Below are 26305 nucleotides of genomic sequence, written 5' to 3'. Positions count from 1 at the left end.
GACCAAATCAAAAGCCATGTCAGAAGATAACCCCTTACCGACTGAGTGGGAGCAGATATCCCCTTATCGACTGAGTGGAGGAAGATAACCTCTCCCCGACTGAGTGGGGGAAGATAACTCTTTACCAACTGAGTGGGGGCAGATAACCTCTTCCTGACTAAGTAGGGGAGATAACCTCTCCCCGACTGAGTGGGGGGAGATAACCCCTTACCAACTGAAATAAGGGGGTTTCCTTACTAAAAGTTTCAGGGCATGCATGTCTTCTCTGCAGCATGCAGCAGTACTAACAGTTGCAGGAGTGGGGAATATAAAGCAAAAGAAAAAGCAAAACTCTTGTTATCGAACGTCACAGCAGTTATCGTCTCCAGAGGACACTGACATCTGAGTCTGCCTAACTCGATGTTCCACTCTGCCAAATTAAGATACATCAGAATAAACTCTTCTCAGAAGCACGAAAAAAGGATGATGGGGCAAGTGCGCGGTGGTGTCTGCGGTGTAACTGAGGACGGGAATGTGAATCCCACAGTGTTCGCCCGGGTCAGCGGGATGAATGAGCACTTTGTGTGCTGCCCGGTTGCCAGGTCCCGCTTGCAGACCTATATCCTCGGCGCGGTTTCATTTGACCCATCCATCTGCCCATCAGGCAGTCAATCAAGCAATCAAGCTCCAGCATGTAAACCTGCCTGTGTGAAAAATCACTTCACAAGACATAAAAACCCCAAAGAACGCTTTACAAGACACAAATGTATGAATAATTCATATTTGTAGGCGGAAGAGACAGCTATACTGCAGCTCATATTAGTTTGAATGATTCCGTCTGAAAAACCAATGAGGTTTTATCGGGGCAGTTAATTCCGCTCGGAGATCCCTTCAGAAACCCAGGCGCCCGGCTGGGGAAAATCTCGTTTTATGAGAGACGGTCGACTCCCCCCCCAGCCTGACATCCCGATGTGCTTCGTTCTTTCCATCGTTGCTGCGTTTGGGCTCGTGTGACGAATTGCTGTCGCCACCGAACCGTCTGACGGGAATCCTGCAGGGGGGTGCCTAACCTGTTTCTGAGAGTAATGATAATGACTTCTCATTAAATACTCCATGTTCTTCAGAAGAGCATTGCTGTTAATAAATGTAATGTTGCTCCATTTGCGGTTTAAATTCGAATCATGATTGGGCAGGTTCAGGCTGTCCTGAGGTAATGGCTCAAATAAATGTGTGTAGCCTCTTTATCCTACTAGTGACAACATGGACATAGAGCAGAACAGTGTAAGAATGTTTTCACAGCAGTCTATAGTTTATAAATTGGAATTATAAATTACATTGTCATTCAGCAGTCACTCTTATCCAGAATAACTTACATCGGTTACAGTTTTAACAATGGTATCCATTTATTTATAAAGCTGTGTATTTACTGAGACGGTTGAGGGATAAGTACCTTGCCCAAGGGTACAGCAGCAGCCCCAGTGGGAACTCAAACCAGCAACCTTTTGGATACAAGTCCTGCTCCTTACCACTATGCTACACTGCAAAATGAATGCATTAATGCTTCGTTTAAAGTAATGCTGGTGTCATGTGAAAGTTTGATGCTGCTGCTTGTTTCTTAGGTTTTATGTAGCATTGTCCAGGTATTTTCAAAGTGACCCCCCCCCCAAATCAATCCTGATATGAGAAATACACCCTGTCAAAGCGAGGCAGTTTTACTCAAGGAAAATAAAGCGGGAAGCTAACGATGGTCCTTGATGTCTCAGGCTTGAAGTATTTTGAAATCGCCCTCTGTTTCTCTGGAAGTGACTCTAACCTTTGTCAGCAGTGCTGGATTCAGTCATCGTCATTGAGTGTCTTATCTCGCCATCTGGAAACGAACGACACCAAGCTGGTCATCGTCCAAATACCAAGCCGGGTCGTCATCATGGCGACGTAAGTGCGCGGGAATCTGAGGATCCAGAGATAATTATCTCTGATCTCGCAGATAAGGTCTCTGCGGAAACGTTTCCAGTGTGGTGACCTTAACGAGTGGCAGTGCGTTCAAAGGGATCGGCTGGGGAGCCCTGTCGTGCTAGCACTGAAGGCAGACCATTGCTGGGGGGAATTCTGAAGGGGGTGGGGGGTTGGGGAGCCTTCTCACAGTTTCATACCTCAACTTTTGCAGCACCATTGCTGACTTCCACAAACTCAACGCTCAGCTCTGTCACATTTTTCTCTCTTTCTCTACTCCTCTTTTTCATGTCAGTCCTTTTGTATGTCTTCCATGATTTTTCAGGCCAGATGGAGAATGCTGTAAAATTAGAATGTAGTCTGTATTTTTAGAAAAATAATAATATGGAGTTTTAGTAGTCTTGTGCTCTTGTGCTGACAATGAGAAACTTTGAAGAAAGTGGCAGGAAGACAGCGGGCCAGAAAGAAAGCCTTCTTTGCAGCTGAAGGAGGTCTGAGTCGCAGGGTGTTAGTGTGTGTGTGTGTGAGTGTGTGAGTGTGTGAGTGTGTGAGTGTGTGAGTGTGTGAGTGTGTGAGTGTGTGTGTGAGTGTGTGAGTGTGTCTCTCTGTGTCTCTGTGCCAGGTTATGTGTGTGTGTATGTCTGTGTGAGTGTGTCTATCTGTGTGTTTCTGTCCCTGTATGCGTGTGTCTGTCTGTCTGAATCTGTGAGTCTGTGCGTGTGTTTTTGTGTGTGTGTGTGTGCCTGTGTCTGCGTGCGCGCGTGCATGTTCAAGTGATTGTGCAACCAGCCGCAGTCCAGACAGGTAGGTATTTGGCTGTGAAGACCGCAGGGCGTGATTGGCTGAGCGCTCCAGCGCCGGAGACGTGCGGCACGGGGTTTTGACATTCTTCTTAGCTGGGAAGCTTTCCTGGAATGCGGCCGGGACCTACCCCGCGCCTTCACAGGGGTGCGTCAGAGAGGGGGGATCTCGGCGGTGTTTGTTTTCGGTTTCCTCTCGCTGTCGAGGCGAAGGGGACGGGGCATGGCCTCGGAGTGACGGGACCGGCCCGCCCCGACACAGCTTTGGTGCCCCCCTCCCTTACTGGAGGACGCTCTTTCATGTAAAATTTGGGGGGGGGGGGGTGTGAGGGGGCTGGGGGCGCTGTGCACCTGATTAGAGGCCTCTTAGCCTTTAATAACAGGGTTGGGCTGTTGTCAGTTCCTGCTCAAGAGGGCTGGCTAATAGTCACGTTGGCTGGTGTAACGTGTCATTACGTCCCCACCCAGAGGCCCGAGGGACACAGTCTGTCATTTCGGGGCTGAAATCACAGCATGCACTGGCGCTCACAGTAAAAACCTGTACACTGGAGTGCGGGGCCACTGCCGCCCTCCACCTCATAAAACAACAGGCCAGACGGACAGATGGATAGAGAGACAGCCAAACAAAAACAACACACAAACGTTGGCATTTTTTGCCATCATTTAGGTTACATGGTTTGGTGTACATTTCTAGTCTGATTCTACGTAATATTTAATATAATATGTATGTAATGCAATATGATTTTTATATTATAGTGTGCATACTGTAGAAATGATTTTCACTCATTTCCTTGTGGCTTACATAGCTTACTTTTTTTAAAATACTTGATATGGCATTATATGCTGTGTGTTAATGCAGTTAAACAGCACGGTCTTTGCTGAGCTGTTCAGGTAGGCTGGCTTGCTCAGAGGGACGGCAACGGCGCTGTATCCGGTATCTGAAGCTGCAGCGCGCTGATTCCCGAGCCTGGCTCCCTAAGCATTACTCCACACTGCCCAAAAATAAGTATGCAAAGTAAAGACGGTGCACGCTAATGCGATTTGAAAGGTGGGACTGTGCCGGGCGCTTTGCGATTAGGCTGACGGTGAGCGGGCGCGCGGCTCTGCACAGGGCCCCCCTCTCTAAGCCCAGCATGGCGCCGGCCTGTGGTTCGAGAGGGGCAACCGCTTTTAGGGAGAACGGGGCGTGTCCTGCGCAGGGGGGTTCAGCCCAGGACTTGTGGGACGGGCACCCACGGCCAAGCCACCGACGTCATCCACGCGGAGATGGAAAATGGGGCGCGCGGAAAGCTTGAGCCGCCTCACCGAACCTTCCAGGTGTCCGTGGCGTATTTGGGATGGATTTCCAGCATCCCTGAAACCCCTCCTTGCGGAGTATGTTTTGCTTGCTGGAGTGGAGACCGTCCACAGGGTGAAATATGATTTTCAAAATTAAAAAACGAAACTGTTCCGCAACGCTGCTGAGATTTTAAACCACTCGTGTAGGGGTGCGTGCAGGCTAGTGGTGTAACGGACCAGAGTTGATCTGTGATCCGTTCGGATTTACCCCCCCCCCCCAATGTTTGGCACACATGTGAACCTCAGATTAATTGCAAAGTTTAACCATAATAGTGTGAAATACAGTTTTACTGCTGCTGTTACTTTTTAAAGTAATAATTCCCTAAATCCTGGTGCAGAGTTTGAGTGAAAAGATACAAACGCCATTTTAAAAACCAGCAACCTTACTTAGTAGAAGCGTTGAGAAGACGAAGGCTGTGTCTGAAATTGCTCACTCGTTCACACACTATTCACAGTCATACAATAAGTTAATAATTTTCTGTATATAGTTTTATGTTTGCAAGTTTATTTGAACATTTGTATGAACATCTTTGTGTCTAACTGTGCCAGCTAGCTAGCTAAGTGATACCGCTACCTATCTAGCTATCACTAGCTAACTTAATGAAAGAACTAGCACCCAGCTTCATCTGTTCAAATTAGCTGAAACTAATGTTAGCTAGCTAACTGGCAGTTAAGTCCAACAATCAAGTGTAAAATGTATATATATATGCACTATATAAAGAATAGAGAGCAATTTCGGACACAGCCGAAAAACAGCAGAACAAGCACTCGTAATTTACGTCGCAGTCGAAGCAGTTGCAATATTACGTCAACTCATGAGTCCAGTGGTTCCTATGCCGCATGTGGAAACCATGGCTACTGCAAAAGCAAAAGCTCCTTGCTTTCAGTGTTCTTTAAGTTCTTTAAGTAATAAATGGAAAGCAGAGTTACATGATATACCTCATATGACCATGATACGATCCGAACCATGAGTGTTTTGTGATCCGTTGCACCCCTAGTGCCTAACGCTGTGCAGGAGAGGGGAGAATCGGGGGGGAAACGCAGAGATGAAACGGGAAGCTGTTGCGTTTCGCAGGCCGAGCCACTCGTCCATACTCGCATCATCACATCTCACCAAGGCCAGACCCATAGCCTCTAAATTCAGCGCGGCACTAAGCACACTAAATTAGTAGGTTTGTCCTCCGTAATGAGCAGTTTTTCGGGGGGGGTCTATTTTTAGACGCCGTAATGATATCAGAAACGTTTCTGTTTTTTCCCTCCTCTCTCCCTGGTTTACCATAGTCACCCACTCTGACCCAGGCCAGATGAAGGGAGAGAGCAAGGGGATGCAGTAAGCCTGATTAAGCTGAACATCAACGCTCAACGTTCAGCACTCAACGCTCAACGTGACGCAAACGTCACTGCGTTACGAAAGCAGCGGCCTCGGCAAAGTTTTTCTCCTGTTTAGTGGGGCACATTGTGTAAGTAAGGGACGCAGCGATGAATAAAATAACATCAGTATTTTCCCAACAAATTCTGTTTTGTCAGAAGGTAACTGGAGCAGGAGAATCGGGCTGTCCAGCGAGGTTCGTGGCTGTTATTTCTGCAGGCGCTGAGTGTGAGAGCAGTTAATGTGATCTGACAGTTCTGGAGCAAGGAGAGGAGGACCGGGCGGAAAGGGGGGGAAGGGTAGAGAGAGGGGGCGGGGGGGAGGAGGGGGCAGGGAGAGGTGGGGGTTGGGAAGAGCATGAGAGAGAGAGAGCGAGAGAGAGAGAGAGAGAAGGAAAAAAAAATGGCCTGACCAGTTTTGACTTCCAGAATGCTGCGATTAGTGGAGGATTGAGATCACCTAATTAAAAGAAAAAAGAAAAAAAACACACGCAGGAACGATTCCTCAAAAGCGGTGAATAAACACGGACCTTGCTGGTGTGTTCCCAGAATGCACCTGCACCTGTCTTTCTTTTCTGTTTTTCATATGAAGCAAATGAGCAAATCTAAAAAGATAGTCATTTTAGAGTGTACAAAAAAATCTTAAAGCAAACTGACAAGATCTTTTCTGGTTTTTCTTCCCTTAGTGCAAAATTGTAAAAATGAAGCCATAAAACTGGGTTCAGAAAATGGCCTGTCATTCTGCCTGTGTGGGAGAAAGGTCCTCGAGAAGCAGGTCCTGATTGGTCATTACTGCTCAGCCATTACGTAGCCACCGATTGGACAGATACAGCACAAGTGGTCATTCTGATAGCCTCTTGCCCTGTTTTTCAGTGCTGCCTCGGTAGTCGTACCTCATAAAAAAACTACTTCTCGCACCCAGGGTCAGCAGAGCTTGTTTGCGATAGGAAGAGGACAGAGAGTTGAATCCTAGACAGTGACAGCTTTTCAAGTGTTGGCACAGTGTACTTTCAGTTGCCAGAGTCTCCAAGATTTCACGTTAAAGAACTGATTGAAAATGTTGCCATACGTCTCAGTAATCCCCACTCTCATAGCTGAACGATGCATTTCTTTCTGCTGTCAACCCTCGAGTGAATATCAGTATTGCAAGATTTTAAATGACAGTATGCATGCTTTTTCTTGGTGTTCTTCAACTGTATTAAAGTATACAATCAGTAAATATGATCCCAGAATCATGCTAAGAGGCTCTTGGGCAACTAAATAGGTAGAAGAGCATGTTTAGCCTGAAAGGTCAATGTTAGCCCACGGATTGGAACCCAGTGTAGCTAAACAAAACAAGCAATCAAAGAAGCGTGCAGGAATAAAATCTGATAGCCTAAAAAGAAACTAAGCCAGGTGTCTCATGACGCACGCAAAGGAGCTGTCAAGAGAAGTTGTTATGAACACACACACAACAGCATGCTTCTTCTCAGGAATTTCATTGTGGTGACATAGGTGGGAGCAACACCTGACAGCCAATCAGAGCCCTAGCTCAAACCTCAGTTTGTAAATGAGAACTTGCTGATCCATTTTAAAGAAAAAAAAAAAATCATTCCCTTCTATATTTTACAATAGATTCATCCACACCAGAGAAACTTAACCTCTCTCCACGCCTAGCCATTGTGGTTTATTCAAATTTTCCTGTCAGGCAACATCTTGAACGCGGTTTGACCTGGCTGAAACCATAAGGGATTGCAGGCATCAAGTTTCTACTGTCAGTGTCTGTTAAAGACTTGTTTTTTTCCTTATTAACTAACGTAAGATAGGGGCACCGCTGTTGAACCTCTGAGCAAGGTTCTTAACTAGAGGAATTGCTTCAGGAAATATCCAGCTCTATAAAGAGATATGTAGCGTTTGATGATATGTAAGCCATTGAAAGTTGCTCTCGATAAGGGCGTGTGCCACATAAACAAACAGATAGAAAATGACTTCATCGGCTGCTCATGGGCTTCAGTGCATATTTGTCCCGATAGGTGTTGGTTGCTCTCTTTTTTTTTTTTGGCAAGGTCTGTTAGTGAGGCGGGGGGTGTGTGGCACGTGTGGGGTATTTCAGCGAGGGCGATGCTGTGAGGTCGTAGTTTCGGCGCCCCAGACACACCCTGCGGTTCCTGCCGGTCAAACTGCCGCCTGCTGAACAAGGACAGTTTGTTCAGCCCGGTGCGTTTCCAGGAAATTGTGACGAGACACCTGCAGAGGAGGCGGGGGGTAGGGGGGGGGGCACCTCTTCCTCTGAGAAACTTGATAGGAGGGGCATGTTTCAGATGTGCGATCTATCACACAGACAAGTGAACATTCTGAACTTGAACTTTACGTGGAACACACCTTGCCTCTGGGCCTGTCGGGTGTTCAGGGATTTTGGAGCGTTAGCGCGCACACTGAACGCTGAAGTTCTGACGTTCAGCAAAAGGCAGATTGTATGTAATCTGTGTGCTTTTGTGTCTTTGAGTTATCAGCGTTGCCAGCTCTGATATAATGAGGACTGTAAACGTTGGTCAAGAGACATGGGCTCTGTGTTTGTGTGTGTGTGTGTGTGTGTGTGTGTGTGTGTGTGTGTGTGTGTGTGTGTGTGTGTGTGTGTGTACAGTTAGGAGGAACATGATTGACAGATTCACCTTTCTGGAGCTGAGCTTTTGATGTGATTTATCTGAAAAGATTTAGAAGGTGTTCTTATCTTGAAGAGGGTTTGAAAGTGGGGAAAAGGGCTGTTCTTGTGAGGACATTGTGGCAGAGGCAGGGCTTAGAAGGAGAGAAGAAGGAGAAGACGCAGAGATGGAGTCAGACTGTAATTTTCCAGAGAGAGAGAGAGAGACAGAGGAGGAGAGAGGGAGAGAAAAGAGAGAGAGAGAGACAGAGGGAGAGGGAGAGAAAAGAGAGAGAGAGAGAGAGACAGATGACAGAGTTTTGTTCCCGTCTGTCTGCGAAACCCGTCATTATGATTTTGGCTGAGAAGAAAAAAAAAACTGTCTGAATGTCTCATCTTTTTAAAAGCAATGTACCAAACATGAGCCCCATGAGCCACAAATAACAAATAGCCCAGAGGCAGCGCTAGCAGCGCCCCTCCCAGGACTGGAATGCCAAGACAGGGTGGTCTTCTGGGGGAAGCCGGGGGTTGCTGGAACCCCACCTCAGAGAGTGCAGCCTGGTCATGCAGCCTGACATGTGGCACCAACCAAGGTTCGGCCTCCATCTTAAATTAGAGTTGGAAGCCCTGCAGCATGTGTCAGCTCCTGTGTGTGTGTGTGTGTGTGTGTGTGTGTCTGTGTGTGTGTGTGTTCTTTTTGGGAAGGATTCTCCGTTCCTATCCTCCCTCTGGGTGTGCAAAGTGGCTGCGCAGGTTGGTGCATGTTTTGGTCGTCTGCCTTCAGCCTCCAGTGACTCTGAATTTTGCATTAAGGGAATTTGGGGGGGGGGGAACTCTTACCCCCTCCCCCATCTCCCACAGAGACACTGCTGGATAGTTTCTTACATTTCTGAGTACATGCAAGTACCAATATTTATTTATTCACAATCTCACCGTAAGTCCTTTCCACACGCTAAATAACCACATACCCCTAAACTGTCTACATTGCTGCACATATATCAATGATTGTATAAAACATCCAGAAGAATAGTGAAATACACTGACATGCATAAACATGAATTTACATGAAATTAAAACATGATTATTTTCAGGCAGGCAGTAAATAGCACATTGAATCTCTCCTGTCAGTATGAGATTCTTGGATTTGGGCTTTTGTCTCCCCCTGCTGGTGAAAGTGGGGTGTTGCGCTATGGTTTCACAGTACTGTGGGGGTTATTCAGTCCCTGTGAAGTCTACATGCCTCTGTCTAATCCCCTTTGTGTGGTGTGGACTGCAGTCTCTGCCCCCGTGATGAAACGATGAAAAGCTAGCACAGTGGGGTTTAACAGGCTCCTTCTGAGACATGGCGCTGTTAAACCGCACTAGCAGCACTAACAGAATTCAAATTATAGGTTATCATATTTAATATTTTATGATAAGTTAAGTCTAGTTTATGTTCTGGAGCCTGTGCTGCTCTTTGGGGGTTTGCTGTGGTCTCTCTCTCTCTCTCTCTCTCTCCCTGGCCTGGTGACTGAGAAAGGAGATTCTCATTTTAATATTGTGGGTGAGTTGGCTAGAACACACTCAGACAAACACGCATGTACACACACACACTCTCACACACCACGCACACACAGGCATCCATGAACAAACAGAAATGACAATACTGAATAGTACCAAATGTGGTAAAAACTGCAATACCAATATTTCCTGTGTGTATGCATGTGTGTATGGAGGTGTTCCTGTGTGTGCGTTTGCGTGTGTGTGTGTGTCTGTTGAATATGAGGGACTGTGGCACTTGTCTGCTATTTGTCCATGTTTGAGTGTGTGTGCGCATCACTCCGCCCGTAATCTTCTCTCTGTGTCATTTGCATTAGCGTGAGGAGAGGATAAGCTGTGATTACGCTGATGAGTAATTAGTGAGTTCGGCCTGGCTCGAGGGCTGCGTGCAGGACACTGCAGTGTGCAGGCTTTGCCTGCAGGGGGAGCACTCACACTGACACACAGACACACACTGACACACATACACACACACACACACACACTTTCTCTTACCCTCACATGCACTCATAATCACTTGCTCTCCCCTTCTCATACTTTCTCTCTCTCTCTTACACACACACACACACACACACACACACACACACACACACACTTGCACACTTTAATCCTCATTCATTCATATACATAACCACTCTCTCTTTTGCTCTCTCTTTCTCTTTTTCTCACTGTCTCTGTCACCCACTCACTCAAACCTACTTATACACATACTGAGAGATACTTGCACATAATGTATAAATATGCTGTGCAGATGTACACGGACAAAAAACAGCATATTCACACCCTCATAGAAACCAGACCTTTTTCACTTTTTGCTACTGCACATGCATTGATTGCAGACTTATGATATTCATATTGTTGTCACACATTAATGTGCATTGGCACACACATGCACATATGTGTGGTCACACATGCATGCGTACTCACACATACATGCATTCATGCGTACACAGCTGTGCGAGCACACTTCCTTAAATGCAAAGCTGTGATGCTGTGTGTTATGTGTGCTGTATATCCCTTGTTACGCTCCATCTTGAGCGCTCACTCACTTGTGACAGTCTGTAGTTGAATGTGCATGCGGGGAGGGGTTGGGTTGGTCAGAGGTCACATGCTCAGTCAGTGAGTGTGTGCGGAGTGGAGACCTCGTGCTTGTACGCATTCCTGACCTGGCTCTGAGCGGTGGGGTTCGGGCCCTCGTGGTGTGAGTCCGCCGACCTGATCTGAATGGCGACTCGGAGTGGGGGGGGGGGGGGGGGTAGTTGGGGCCTGAGAGCGGCGTGCGGTGCCTGTCTGATCCATTTACCTGGGAGTGGGTGCTGACCCCCCCCCCCCCCCACCCACGCAGACAGCGTTGTTTATTTCAATCCGCGTCAAATGGTACACAGAGCGCAATCCTCCAGGAACACTCCGAGGTGGTTTCGCGAGAGCTTACCTCGGGGGGCGGGGGCAGCGGCTGTTTGCCCCGCACCTCCACTATCTGTGTTTACCTCAACAAAAATATCGCCCCCCCCCCCCCCCCATGGTCCCCGCCCCCCCCGGCGTAAACAGACCCGTGAGGCGACGGCAGAGGCTCGGCAGCGGGATTTACACCCGGTGTCGTCCTGGTCTCGATACCGTCGCCATTGTGCGGCTGGGATTACCCGACAGCGCCTGACGGCACCGCTCGGCACAGGAGAGGTGTGCTCTCTCAAAGCTCTCCCTAGTTTTGCATAATACCCTGGAGTCAGAAGAAAAGGGGGAAAAATGATCCTGTGTATTTATAATCCATTCAAACACACAGAGAGAGGGATGCTCAGTTAATCTCTTTTCTGAGTTCAAAGATTCTAGCTGGGAGGGTGATACAGAGCCGTCGCCACTGAAAAGCATAAAACAGCAAGCCGTTTTGAGGGATGTCTCTGCTCTGTTAAAGAGTCCTGCATTCTGTTGCGGTGATGAGGGAAATTTCCCATGATCCTCTGCCGTTTCCGTCCCTCGGTGTGTGTACAGTGGCAGCAGCGGTGATCAATACAGATGATTCACTTTTGTTTGTCGTGTTGGCCGGGGGAACAGGTCGAAGCTCATTGATCTATTGGGCACCAGTGTTCCAAACAACAAATGCTGCTTTTAAATCTAATCTGGTCTCTCCTCAATCTAATCCACACTTGAGCTGACACGACCTCTGCCTTCAAGGCCGATCCTTCAAGACCAAAATGATTGTCAAAAGCTGAAGATGTCACTGCGGGTCCAGGGTGTTATCTGCCTTGCACCGAGTTTGTTTCGGAAAGAGTCGCAACAGGCATAAATCGCGCTTTCATTCACACCGATGAAGGGGGAAAAAATGTAATCGCAATTTAGGAGGCAAAGCGGTTGGTCCAAAAAAGTTGGTAGTTGGTAGCCTGATCACACTGTCACAGATGGACAGAATGCATCTTCCAGAGAGAGTCAAAAAGCCAGAGCCATTTTAAAGGAAAAGTGGAAAAAAGTGATTAATGGAGAGAATCTCCTGGGAACGCAGTGAAATAGAAACAAATAAAAGCTAAAAAAAAGAGGAACTGGCTCTCTAGATAAATCCAGAGACTCTTAGGTAGCAGAAGAAGGACTGATTCTTAAGCCTTATTTAGGAGTCTAATAATATCAGTTAAATAAGTGCATTTTAAAGGAGAGAAGTCAGTTTTTTTATATGTATATTGAATGTGGATGTGGGAGTGGGTGGGTGGCTCAGAGGGGGAGGAGGGGCTCCGGGGAGAGCTTTGTCCCTGTGGCCGCGGTCAGCTCCATCATTGTCATACAGTAGCAGGCAGAATGGCCTGATCCATTTGAATGGGCCTTTGAACTGTCAATGAGCTGAGGGCAACAATGAGCCGATGCTGGGGAGGTGAATGGGCCGTGACTGTGGGTAGAAAGAGACGCCGCGCCGGCCTGCCACGGACAAAGCCACACACACACTCTCTCTCTCTCTCTCTCTCTCTCTCTGCCACTGGAGCGGGGATTCTGTTGCGGTCGGCACAGCGAGGTGCGGTGCGGCGCGGCACCGCCCATCTCTTCACCAGCACTGCCTGGGCCAAGTGCTGTGTACGTGAATGGGCCTTTATGATGTGACGTTTCATGAGTCTCTGCATTTGTGTGTGCGCGTGTGTGTGTGTGTGTGTGTGTGTGTGCGCGCATAAGTGTTGCTTCAAAGTCAACACCTTCACCATGTGACCTCAGCATTGATTTTAAGAATGGGGTATATGAACAGCACCTTTCAGAGGCTGCATTGGTCCTCCGTGGAAACCCTTTTATTGATGTTGTTAGGGGCAACAGTCCAGCACCTGTGTTTTTCCAGGTAAGGGGCTCTCACTGGTCAGGGTCATATTTCAACCTTTTCTTGATTAGATGACGGACTGCAGCTTGAAACAAAACTTTTGGAAGGTGATCGGTTTGCTGTGTGACTGGTTCCTGACTCATCACCTTCATTCAAGAGTAAACACAGGGACCCACTCCTGTGATAGTCCTGTAATCCTACCAGAATTCTCGATTTTTAGTTCCTCTGATGCTGCAACCTTGCTTAAACTTTCTGATAATGGACACAAATGATTAGATTAACTCATAGAACACAGATAAAGGAAAGTGGATCAGCTTGGCACCCACTCTAAACTGATGACCATGAGCAAGCAAGGTGGCACTTCCTGGAGAAGTCTATTTGCAGGGGTATTGATCCGGCACATACTTCCTGCCTAGTAACTAGAGCCCAGCTTGTGAATTTAAAGCCACCTTTTTTGAGCTGATGTAACCTTCCTGTTCCACGCTTTCTGCAGTTTGCTGCAGTTTAATGGCACAGAATTTGAAGATGGGAGGAAAATCTTGGCTATTATATTCAGTTATGTAGTCTTGTGTATTTGCATGTGTGTGTGTCTGTGTGCATGCATGTGTGTGTGCGTGCGTGCGCGTGTGCATATGCGTGTGTGCCCACCACGTATTGAGAGGAAGCAGCTGCCCATGTGACCAAAGGTCCCGGCGCTGGGTTCACACCGGGGTTGAAAGCCAGCTGCCTGTTCCCAGGGACACGCCCCTCCCCTTTCTGTGAAAGGGGGCGGGGCACCCCCATCACAGGCCCGGGGGCATTCATCACGGCGCCCCTTCCCCTCGAACCCTGGCGGCTCCTGCTGGGATACAGGTGTCAGGGTGACTGTGACGGATGTGTTACCGCGGAGCGCGGGTCCAGCAGTCTCTGTGCTTTGTTTGAGTCACACACACACGGGGAGGAGATCAGGATATTCACACTGTGAGCACATTGTGTTTATTATGTCGGGGCACCTGAGGGAGGCCCGACGGGCTGACAGAGAGGGAACAGGGATGGGTTACAGGGCTGCACATTACATTACAATACATTACATTATTGTCATTTAGCAGAGGCTCTTATCTAGAACGACTTACATAGGTTACAGTTTTAACATGTTATACAGCTGGATACTTACTGAGGCAGTTGTGAGTTAAGTGCCTTGCCCAAGGGTGCAACGGCAGTGCCCCAGCAAGGAATTGAACCAGCAACCTTTTGCTTACAAGTCCTGCTCCTTACCGCCATGCCGCAATACCGCCGCTGCGTGTTGTTGAGTTATTCACCCATTCCTGTGGTCATTTTTTTACACCTCTGCTCATTAAATAACAGACCCACGGAGAGCTGTCTGCCCGTCATTGGGATTGACCGTGAGCAGGCCGCGGTCACAGCTGCCTCGGCAGGTAGCTGAGCGACAGCACCAGGGTCTGGAGAAGGGGAGGGGAGGGGTGTGGCCACGTTCAGCTCTGTATGAGGAGCACTACGCAACCCTTATTCCCTGCATTCGCTTCCTACCAGAATGCAGCGGTCAGATCTGACGAGTAAAGGAGATTGGGGAACGTACATCCGTCCCGCATTGGAGCTAAAGTGTGAAACCGAGGAGACAGAGGCCACCGGGCACTGAATGGTTTCCTCTTGTGTGACATGCACAGCACTGATTATATAATGTAAGCAGAGTTGTTTGATTTAAATTGCAGTTGTACAGGATGAAAATAGCCCTTATGTTGAAGCGTTTCCCATAGAACCCATTCACATGGATCATTTTCACAGGGAAGGCGCACGGGTGAAATGATAATGGTGAAATTGTTAATGGTTACCAGGTATTTTTTGTCTGCATTGTAAATTCAGTTGCTGTTTTTACCAGGGGTAGAGTACAAGAACCCAGAGGAACCTAAGCTGTTAAGAAAGCAGCTGATCCAGGGAGTTGAGCAAGCAGGGACGGTGGAATAGTTTTGAGATGTTGAGAGATAACCTTTACCTGACCTCACCTTCAGGGCCAGAAGCCAGCCAGTCCTGCAGTGAAGGGAGATAAGGTCTTTCTGTTTAACAGGTAGTCAAGGTACCTCCCTGGGTCCTTCCACCCCCTTTGACTTCAAGGTCAAAAGCAAAAATTGTGGGTTATACCAGGCTTTTTCTCCAAACCTGGAACAAACATAGGGGTGTGTGGCATATGGGTATTTATATTGCCCCAAAATGTGTCTCTGGCCTTTATACTGTTTGATGACCCATTAGGTGTGACAAGGCTAGGTCAGGCCCTTTTGCCTCTGAACGTGTAAATGCGGTTAAAATGTTATTATGTTGATCGTGACCTCTGATTTGGGGAAACATTTTGTTGCCTGATAGACTAAATGGAAACCTCTGACTGGCCTCTTCATTGGCCTGCTGTTGTAGAGTCGTGAATGGAAAGCATTTTAGCTCATGTGTTAACAAGTTAAACATTTGTGCAGTGGTTAAGTAATTTTCTTTATGCCGCAATTGCTATTCCCCATCCAGGAGTTGAACCTGCAACCACGGGTGCAAGTGCAGTCCCTTAGCATTGTACTGCGCTGTCACCAGCCTGCATTAAAACCGCAGAGTCATTGGTGGAGAGCTGAGTTGTGATTAGTGCGGTCATGACTAATTCAGGCGGGTGGATTGGGATTCACGAAAGGCCACTACAGTCCAACCCGACAGTCCCTTGTGAGCCAGAACTGGTGATTCATGGGGACTCGTTACCGTTTTCTTACAGTACAAGATACAGCAGGGCAAACGGGACCCACGTGTCCTTTTCTGAAACAGTTAGTGGGGTTAGAACATAATCCATATTGGGTCATGGGCAGCCTGCATGGCAGTCCTGATGGGACTGCCCTAGTATATGTTACAGATTGGTTTCTATGGGGGTGTGAGTACATTTGTGTATGTGTTCATCTGTGTAATACACTTTCTGCATGTATGTATGGCCTAGTATACCTTGTGATTGTCGATATGCTATAAGTGAACTTGGTTGATGTGGGTTTTGCAGATTTGTGGTAGTTGAGACTGACAGACCACACAGATTTTGAAATGGGGGAATCATACTGTCTCTCATCCCCCCGGGACATGGCAAAAATTTGGTGCCCCCCACTGGTCCCTTATTCTTCCCTATAAGGTTATAAAGCGTAACTCCAGGACACACAGTCTCCAACTGTTTCTATCGAGCTACACAGCTGTTTCTTTCCACTCGTTGTGCCTTTGTTTTTTGGAGTGGTAGCCGATTGCGGATGGATTAAATAAAACCTCAGTCTCCTGCCAAGGCTTAATAAATTCCTCATCTTCGGCGTGTATTTTCAGCTTGGCTTTCACGTCTTTCACTTGATCTTATTCCAAGGTTCTCTCCCCCTGCCTTTTGCTGTGGTTCTACAGGAAACACTCACGGTTTACAGAAAACAGCTGTTTTTTTGGTGTTGGCACATTACATAATTGGTTGTTTTCCATTGCCTATTGGCAGTCCCTCACTGCTAGTGAAACACAGGAATCCGCAAAAAATGTTAAGGCTGTCTGGTGCTCAGATAAGTAGATATTCTCACTCATAAGTCCTGGCACATGACCGTAATCCAAAGGTGTAAAGCCAAGGTATGATTGAAGCATGTGCAGGTCAAGTGTCATCGAAAGTCGTAGTGAGCTCACAGCAGACTCAGAAGAGCAACTAAAAGGGCTAAATCGGGGATAAAGCGGTGATGTGTGCACCAGACACTAAGGAGCTCCTGGTGGGGCAAGACTCAGGCACAGCAACATATGGTCAAGAAGACCCTCTTACAAGGAGGGGATTAGGTCAGAAAATTCAGCGACACCTTTGGCCTGGTGTGGTCCGGATTTCACAGACACACCGCGGAGGAAGGTCAGGGTGGGAATGTTCCAGAAACAGGCTCCGCGGTTTAGCCCAGTCATTATCGCCATACCCTTCCACCTTTTTGATTGAAACGCACATCTTATATAGACCCCCTTACTCTGTTCTCCCGATGCATATGAATGTGGCGTGCCTCTTATCTCCCGCTTCTAGGTGTGTGGTCATTAGCATGCGGGCAGAACTGTGAGAGAAGGGATAAGGAGGTTGGACAGAACAGGAAGAGGCAGTTGGGAACCAGGGTTGGGAACCAGGGTTGGGGGGGGGTGGGGGGGGGTGGGGGGGGGGCCTGGGTGGCTCCCACAGAAAGGGCAGCAGTGGATACCTCACCGTGCTCCTACAGACATAGCAGGGAATGAGGGCGGAGAGGCTTGTGGAAGGAAATGCAATATCAGCAACTATCTGAAGGAACACCGAACAGATATTGTCCAGCAGCAAGTAGAAATAAATGGTTATGATGGGACTGCTTTTTATGCATACTTATGCATAGGGCCCAGAAAAACCACCACCATGGATTTTTCAGGATTGTCACTAAGTGTGAGCTGCTTGGCCTTGTATAGTGTATTTATCTGCTCCCAGCCAAAGCTAATTAATGATAGACATTCTTGCCGCATTGTATGTCCGTACCATCATGTCAGTCCCAGAGACTTTAGGTTGGCTTTAGGTTGCTTGGTTGCTCCGTGAGTTATGAATGGTAGAAATTGCTTAGCAACACAACATAAATTAAAAAAAAAAAAAAAGAGCTAGCCTACTGCGTAGCTTGTAAGCAGCTAAATAGCAACAGCCACGTGGTGTAAAAAAACACCACTGAATATGACAGAAAGCAACTGCATTTTTTATAACCTGTTAGTATGGAGAGCGGGTTAGAGAGATTACAGGGGGGAATGGTGCATCCACGTCAGCACACAGTGACGAGGAGCAAACAATTGTCTGTTAATTATTGTATTTGGTTATTTGCTTGGCTGCCATCCCTGCCCCAGTTGGACTTGCTTACATCTGTTGCCGTGGCTGCCTGTTTGATGCAGCAGCTTGGGTTAAGCCCCTCGCTTGTACAACAGTCACAGGCTTTGGCAACCTTCTGGTTAAAGCCCAGCTGGTAAACCACTATGCCACATTGCTGCTCCAGTATATTGTGTTCATGGGTAACAGGCAGAGAGACTACATATTAACTATATTTTGCTCTGCTGATCAAACTGCTGGGTTGGAGTTGTTCCGTGTTTTGCTCACATTTGGTCACAGCACTACTATGTCTTACTTTACAATGTCTACCTTACTTTTTTAAATCCTAACTGTCATGAAAACCTGACCCAGTGACTCAGTTTAATGTTGTCATTTCAGGCCCTGTATTTATGCTGATTCATTCATTTCAGGCCGCATTTTAAAAGTGGAGGGCAAGAGGAGGGGGGGGGGGCAATTTGGGTGGAGGGAGCATTGTTAAGGGAGAGAGAAAATAGGGCTATCAGTTCCACTCAGATAAACCACGGCCATCATTGGACCTCAAGCCAAGCTGTGACCCCAGGGCTTGAACTCTGCGGTCACATGACCAGCCCGTAAACTGACCAGTAGGGCTGGCTGAGCCAGGTTGAGCTTAGAGTGCACCAGGCGCTGTAGCAAGCCGGAGGACACGGAGAGAGAGAGAGGGAGGGAGAGGAGGGAGAGAGAAAGAGACAGAGGCAGAGACACAGGAGAGTCATGAAGCTGAATCTCCCACGGTTTGTGGCTTTTCTCTAGCAGAATACATGCTTGACTGGCTGCCAGGAAACTCGCTGGCAAACTGAAAGAAGCATGATATGGATACATGGGAAGGTAAGGAGAACTTGCAGTGGGTGTTGAATGGGAGAGCTGGAGGGTTGGGTCTGTTCAGCTTTTTTTTTCCTTCACATTTTAAGCCACTTATGGGGGTCTCTGTGTTGGAGAGGCTTGAGGAACAGCATTTTAATTGTTTAGTATTCTGTTTTTTTTATTTTATTTTATTAATTTGAACCTTTGTTGTCTTTATTTTTCCACGTAATGATTTTGCTTATGTTGCGTTAGCCCTCTTTTTGTCTGATGTTTTGTAATTGTGTGCTATGTTGGTGAGGCCTGAAAAGCCTGAACTGAAAGCCAGCAGGTATCAGAGGGAATGTTTAATTCTAGAGCAAAAAGGGAGAATGAGCTGGACAAAACCAAAACTGACTCTGTGTTGCAGATCAGTTGCAGTGGATTTTTAAATTCAATTTGGTCATTTTTCATAGTTTCTATTACAAAGAGGCCTAGACTAACGCAATGTTAATATGCATTTTTTAAACATAATGTTTAAAGAGGTTGGATTTTTTGATCCATTTAGTTGCATTCAGTTTTATTTAGTAGATTTATTCAATGTTGGTTTGAGTGAGCAGGAAGGGACCCTGTGAATGAGGTGCAAAGAGGAATCTCTCTGATAAACATTAATTTTAGATGAAATGGTCCTGGTTTGTGGTTAGCAGTTTAAGTGGTTCCTTCAGTGTGTAGCTGTGTGGAAATGTATGGAGAGCATCTTGGTGCATATAGATGAATATATATATATATATAATGTGTGTGTGTGTGAGAGAGAGAGAGAGAGAGAGAGTGTTTGTGCATTTATGGTGTGGCACAGACTCCCATCTGGAAAAGGTTTTGTGTGCAGGGAACACTGTTTACTTGATAGAATTGGGGTCATGGTGGCTCCACACAGCAGTGTTGGATCCCCTGGGTCTTATTGTGGTCCATGGCTGCTCCAAACTTTGAGTGTTTTTTTGTTGTTGTTGTTCTTGGGCCTCCTTCCTTTTTTTCAATACTGTTTGCACTGAGTTTCATCTCCTAAAAATAAGAGGGCAATGTTCAGTAGGAGCCATCTTCTCTCTCCTTCGCTCTTCCGGTTCATTCATTCTTTGCATTTCTGCAAGCCAGGCATGCATCTACAGGGCTTTTCCATTTTGCGTTGGCATAAATAATGAGCGTAAACAATATGGCAGCTTCCCTGCCTTCTTGGTTTCTAAGGGCCCATGCCCAGGGCCTCTTATTCTGGGCTGTCCTTGGACTTTCCTCATTAGCCTAACTGCAGTTTAACCAGTGTTTAGTGAGACGTGTTTCTTGCACGTTTGACTTAAACTTGAAGCCAGACAGGGAAATTCAGCGGCCGGTGGTGGGCTTGGGGTCTTAAGGAACGGCGTGTTAATTTTATGCAGATTGAGAGGTGCGGAGGTGATGATAATTTGACGTTCACGCGGGATCTGCGTTTTAGCCGTTGACGGTTTGTTTTTTTTCGCACGGCACCTCATTCACAGGATCGGGATTTGATATTAAAATGAGGCCTCTTTATGCACCAAGGTGCAAATACCCCATTGTTTCATTCATTTGGTGCTTTCTTTTTCACGTCTCTTAAACAGCCGAAATCCCTTTGCATACGAATGTCAAAGCGGGGGACATTACACTATCCAGGCACTGATCTCAGACCAGTGGAGGGTGAGAGAAAGAAGGAAGAAATCCAGTACAGACTGATGTTTCACCATATGGTCCCCTGAGCCAGCGTATATCATTTTAAGTAGACACAAGAGCTGTATTGTTTTGTAATTGTATAGCAGCATTTACACCTCCACGTCCCTGGTCTAAGCATAGCTGGTTTTGCAGCATTGTGCTTCAGTATTAAATTGCAGAGGAAACCTTTAAAGTCATTGTGGTGCAGGACATTTTAATGAAGCTGCTTTTGGTTACCGGTTAGCATCTTGGATTGCTTGTTGGCTAACTTTCAGCAGGTTGAGAAGAGTTCTTCATTGCTTGACAGTTGGAAAAAGTAAGGAAATATCTCTCACAGGTGGTGCTTTTTAAAGTTAGAGGCTGTTGTGAAGAGGGTAACAGCTTCAGATTTTTTCTCTCTTCAGCTACGCCAAGCTTCCTTTCCTAAAAAGCCTGTCAACCGTTCGGCCTCTAGTTCTCTCTGAATAGTATCGGCCGAGATTCTCACAGGCCATGTGGGAATAAAGAGATGCTACTGTATGGTGTCCCCACCCCACATCCAGCGCGTGTTAACCCTTTTGGCAGCTGTCCGCACCGGTGGTTTTGTTTCAGCATGGTAAGGGTTAATTCCATTCAGTCTTTCATCATGTAAGGGCACCCAGCAATCTCTGTATGTCTCTCCCTCTGTGTCATTCGGCCTGGGCAGGAAGTCTTATTTCTTTAGCATTCTGGGGTGGGGGAAGGTGCTGGCAGGGTGGGGGTGGGTATGTGTGTGTGTTTGTGTGTAGTGGAGTGGGGGAGGGGACAGAAGGCTGTGTGAAGATCAATAACAGTGGAAGAGGTCAGGGGCTCTGAGCACTATAATGCAGGCTAAATTTAGTCAATGCTAAAGCCTGCTTATAGTGACTGCAGTCTTTTTTTTTCCCTTCACACCTGATGTTTTTATCCACCCCTTTGCCTCCTTGCAGCAGTGCCAGTGTTTTGTGTCATCGTAAGCCACCGTAACGCTTGCTGCATCTCATGCTTTTTTCTCCAAGTGATATCTAAACTACTGCCAGCCCTCCCTCCCCCCAACAAACGCACACAGACACACACAGTCTTCAAGCCAGCCCACACAAACGGAATCTGATACTGTGTTGAAACAAAGGGCCTATTTTGACGCAGTTTTGTCCCTCCTGATTAATTTACTCCAGCGATGAGGTTTTTTTTTTGGAAGCCTCTGTATTGTTGTTGGTTTGGTGTCATTCATTGCCTTTGAATGAGTCCTTTAACTGCGTGCACTTCAGTTTTAAGTTCTGTCGGTGCACAAAGAATATCCTGGATGATGTTCTGTTGTGAGCGTGGTCTTAAATGTAGGTTTAGGGTTACAGTTATTTAAACAGGCATGTCTGCCATGCTTTCCCCCTGCATTACAAGCCCCTTGTAGATTATCACTGTTCGCAATGGGCTGTTATTTTTTGAAAGGTATTTCATGTAGACGTCACACATGTGCATAGTTTTTACACACACACAGAAATACACACACACACACACACATATGCATGCACATACACACTAACACACACACGCAGATGTACACACACATAGCATTGTGGTATGCCTGCGCGCACACACACACACACACACATTCACTCACACACGGTAGGCCTCGCCTAATTGCATTTTTGTGTGCTGGCTCCCACGCAGGAGCTGCATCATGGGAAACGGCACAGTAGCGGGCGCAGTGAGCCCGGCGCTGAGGAGAGCCATCCATCCTGTGCGATGCAGGGAGCCTGGGAATGGCTGACTCTCATTAGCGTCCAGTGCAGAGGAAGCGCAGTGGGGTGCCGGCCATGCTAAACGCTGCTATATTGCTCAGAGCTGGTGTTCCGACCTGCTGGTCTTAATGCCTCTAATTGATATATTTATATATTTTTGCTTTGAGCTGTGACTGCATTTATGGGCATCTCAGTGTGATTCCAAAGCGCACGCGCGCACACACACACACACACACACACACACACACACACACACACAAACGCACTCTCTCACACTCCATCTCATGTTTGCATGAGACTACGATTCAAGACTGACCTTATGGCCTTGTGAACTGTCACCTCCAAGCAGAGTTTTTTTTTTTCTTCTTCTTTTTTTTTTAAAATTATTTATTTATTTAATTACAAATGGCCATCATTAAAATGACGAGACACTGCCGCATCCACCACCTCCGCTGCTGCTCCCCTGGGCAGGGACACTGAGAAAGGTGACTTCCTGGTGACAAATCCATTTGACTGCGGAATGCCATTTGTTATGTGTTTTTTTTTTTTTTTTTTTCCTTCCAAACGGAAGTAATCAATACGCTTCACAGTCACATGTCATGTTTGGCAATTTTGGGAGGGTTTGATTCCCCTAATTTCCTGATGGGCTCCCATTGATTACTCAAGGGCAACTGAAGCTCACTGGTGACGCTGCCGCTAAGAGGAAACCTTTGATTGGGCTACAGAGGCGTAATTAAACCAGTGCATAGATTAAACTCGGTTAATCAGGACTGAAATTGCTGTAAAGAAACACACCCCCCCCCCCCTTCCCCACATTAAAAAAATCTACAACGCAGTGATTCTGTGTTTTGCTCCCACCCTCGAAAACCCTCGGCTTAATTCATGCGCAGCCAGAGCAGGAAGTTTGACTGAGAAGCTGTAAATTTCAAAAAGAACAGGACATCCAAAAATAAAAAGCGCTAATGTCGGCAAATCCGGCGCCTTCGGGGCTCTCTGTGCTGACTGGCGGTAAACATGAAAGAAAGGTAGAGGGAGAAAAAGAAAGAAAGGGATTCGCACCCAGAGGCTTTTGTGTAAGCCTAGGCATTCTGGGAAAGCCTTTTATTTTCTAAAATACATTGGGGGGGAAGTAATGTATCAATTGGAAAAATAAAGCTTTTGGAAATACATAATTTCTAATACCTTATGTAAATGCTGTAACATCATGCTTTTGCATCCCATTACCAAATTTCCAGTGGCTTGAGCACAATTACCAAATGCTAATGACACCACTGGTAATGTCTTTAAGGTCTTAGTACATAATTGAGGGGGGGAGTAGGGGGGGGGGTGAGGGCAGGGGGTGGGAGTATGGATGAAGTGGGGGTGGGTGGAGGGGGGGTCATCTCATCTAATATGTGCTGATGGGCAGGGATCACTTTTGCCATGGTGGTAAGTGAAGTCTACAATTACGTGCAGGCTCCCAACAGAATTATCTAATGGAAATAATTAGAAAGTGGACACGTTTGTGATTATGGTGAATGCCGGGTGGAGAAAGTGAGCATGGTGTGGATGTGTTTTCATGTGTGTCCTCACCGTGCAGTCAGTGGGGAGCAACTGGCTGCCTACACAACAAAGGGACAATTTTTCCTTGGTGGGGAAAAAAAGTTTCATTCCCTTATATTCAGTAGTGTCTCCCACACCACCCCATGTGACTTTCTGTGTCTGGAAGGGTGTTGCTGAGGGGGGTCTGTTCAGCACTTATGGACCAACCTGTCCTAAAGTTGCTTGAGCTACTACTACTAAGTGACTATTGCAGCGAACTGTACTTTGGGAGCCCTATCAGGAGGTCCTCAGCGGAAAAATACAGCAGTATTCCTCCCCCATTCCAGGCCTGACCCCCCCACCTCCCCCCAACCCCGTCATGTCCCTGCTTGGGATGATAGCACAAATCTCACAGCGATGCCAGTCACACCGCTGAGGCCAGAAACCCTCCACTTCCACAACGTGACATTGGCAGTCAAATGAAGTGACACACCTTTAAAAGGGTTACGGCTAATAAGAAAGGAAAGCATTCGTTAACTTAGAGTTTGTGGCTCCAAGTGCTGTGAATGTTGACTTGCTGAGACAAAGAGAAGCCTCACAACTGCAGTTTTCAGGGGTTATCTTATCTTTTCACATGGACTGCTGTGGTTTGTCCTTCCAGCAGAAGGGACGTTGTTAAAGTAATCATGCATACATTAGAAAACTACACTGCATGCTCTGGGTAGGAACATGTATTTAATATAATGCTTGGAAGATATATAAGATTAAGATTATAGATATATAGATATAAGATTATAAGTAAGCATAATGGCCTTCAACTTTTCTTAACTTTAAAAAAAAAAAAAAATGAAGGAAACCATATTTGCAGCACTAGGCACTTTGGTTGCAGAGATGTTTTTTCAATCACTGAGGTGTTGTGTTTTAAAGAGACAGCCCTCTATTGAGCTGCTTTAGAGGGCCTGAGCTGCATTTCCTGGTTGCGTTAAAGTTTGGAATGAAACCTGGCCTGACCCCTGGGAAACAATGCAGCTTTTAATGGACCCTGGGGGAGGAATCGGAGGGCAGGGCCGTAAAACGGGTGGAGTTCAAGATGAGGCTGAGACATGGCTTTGTCACCCTCTCGCACCGTCAGGGCGATTTAAACCCCTGCCATCACCGGACAGGATCCCACCGGAACCGCGAGAGGAACCGGATCGATCAGAGGCTGTCAGGGCATGGGTGGCGGGAGGTCAGGGAAGGGGTCTGTGTGATGTAACGTGAGGTAGCTGTGCCTTGGCATTCTTTTTGTACAACGCTTGCATGTTTGGAAGCATTCCAGAGGCATTAGCTTCAGTTTAGTTTAGGTTTAGTTTTTAGGGTTAGGCGGTTTTCATTCCTCTCTGAGTCTGGAAGTGGTTGGGTGTTTTGTGGGGCTGTGTTTACACACTGCAGTACCTCACATTTCTCTCATGTATAATGGATAGTATTGCAGGAGGTCAGCTCAGTCAGAAAGGGGTAAAAAAAAAAAAAAGCTCAACAGAGACGTCAGAATAGGCAAGGCTGATTTGGTGGGTTTGAAAACGTACCAGAGCTTCTGGAATATTCCTGTATGTTCCGCATCACTACTGCCTGCGAGTTTAAAACAAAATTAGGCAAAAACTGGAATGTACATTTTAACGTGACCCGACAGTGTCTGAAGCATTATGCTCTGATGGCTGATGCTGCTGTAGCCCCTGGAAATAGCAGGCAGAAAGGAGTCGTCTCTGCAACAGTATGTTCAGCAAAACTCGGATGCTGAACCAGTGATTGAACTGTGAAAACCTCTTCTGTTTCTGTTGCAAAATAAGAGCGATGGAAAGGGTGACCCCAGCAAAAGTCCCGGTCTCTGTTTAAATTTTTTTTCAATCCTGTGTGTAGAGAGCATCTTAATCATTGTGTAAGCTCTCCCCTGGAGATTCCCCTTTGACTGAGTGCTCACCAATCGCCGACGCCCCAGCTCAGAAGCCCTCTCACACACAAAACGCCCATTAGAAAACAGTTCTGAACAACAGTCAGGGATTTAAATATGAGCTCTGTGTGTTCTTCCTCCGCTCCTGTGTGCTGTTAATCACTCATTGTTGACTGTAAAAATCCTTTTGTATGAACAGCGGGGCTCTATTGTTGCTGTACAGTATGGCCAAACCCCCCCCCCCTCCTCCCATGCCCCCCTCGAAGGGGCAAACCTAAACCCCAATCCCATTTAAATGTTAATACCCCAGGGGCTTTAGAAGTCTCTCATTCACCATTTAGCATATCTGTGAGAGGCTTTGCAGACCACATTCCTTATTTGCTAATTGCCTTTAGACCATGAACCTGGTGCCTGCATCATCAGTCACTCACATGAAAGGTAGACTTGCTGTCTTTTTCCTGAAGAAGGCGTCATTTAATTCAGCTTTCACCTGCCTGTGAAGGTTCAAAGAAACAAAATAATGCAGCGATTCCAGAACCTTAAATTCATCGTTACACTTCTGTCACTTGAGAGGACTGTCTCTGTCTATAAACTGAAGTTTAGATAGATTTTGGGGGGGGGGGGGGGGAGTTTAAAAATGAAATGAAATGTTTAGATTACTGGCTCTTCAGTTTAGGCCCTACTCGTTTCTTCTTAAGATGCTCTATGCTCTATGATGTAGTTACATGTGCTATTTTGCTGCGTCACATTTGTTAGCATTCCAATTAAAATGTGAAACTTTGAAGGAGGGAAACTTTGAGCTTGGCTTTGCATTGCATTTGGGTGGCTCTAGGGAGTTTCACCTCAGAAAGAGGGAGCATGTGACTTCAGGGAATGCCACAGACACACTGGCTCAC

General features: G+C 46.8%; 1 protein-coding gene across 1 annotated transcript in view; it reads left to right on the top strand.

Annotated features, from left to right (window-relative positions):
* The first annotated feature begins 18431 nt into the window (after positions 1-18431).
* The window catches only part of nr6a1a (nuclear receptor subfamily 6, group A, member 1a), a 25826-nt gene continuing 17952 nt past the window's right edge, over positions 18432-26305 (top strand). The window contains exon 1 of the mRNA XM_036527120.1: positions 18432-18557. Within this exon, the coding sequence (XP_036383013.1) occupies positions 18542-18557 (16 nt within the window). The 5' untranslated portion in view covers positions 18432-18541. The remainder of the gene's footprint in view (positions 18558-26305) is intronic.

Source organism: Megalops cyprinoides, chromosome 4 (genome assembly GCF_013368585.1).
Source record: "Megalops cyprinoides isolate fMegCyp1 chromosome 4, fMegCyp1.pri, whole genome shotgun sequence".
NCBI classification, from domain to species: domain Eukaryota; kingdom Metazoa; phylum Chordata; class Actinopteri; order Elopiformes; family Megalopidae; genus Megalops; species Megalops cyprinoides.
This window is presented reverse-complemented; position numbering and strand designations above follow the sequence as displayed.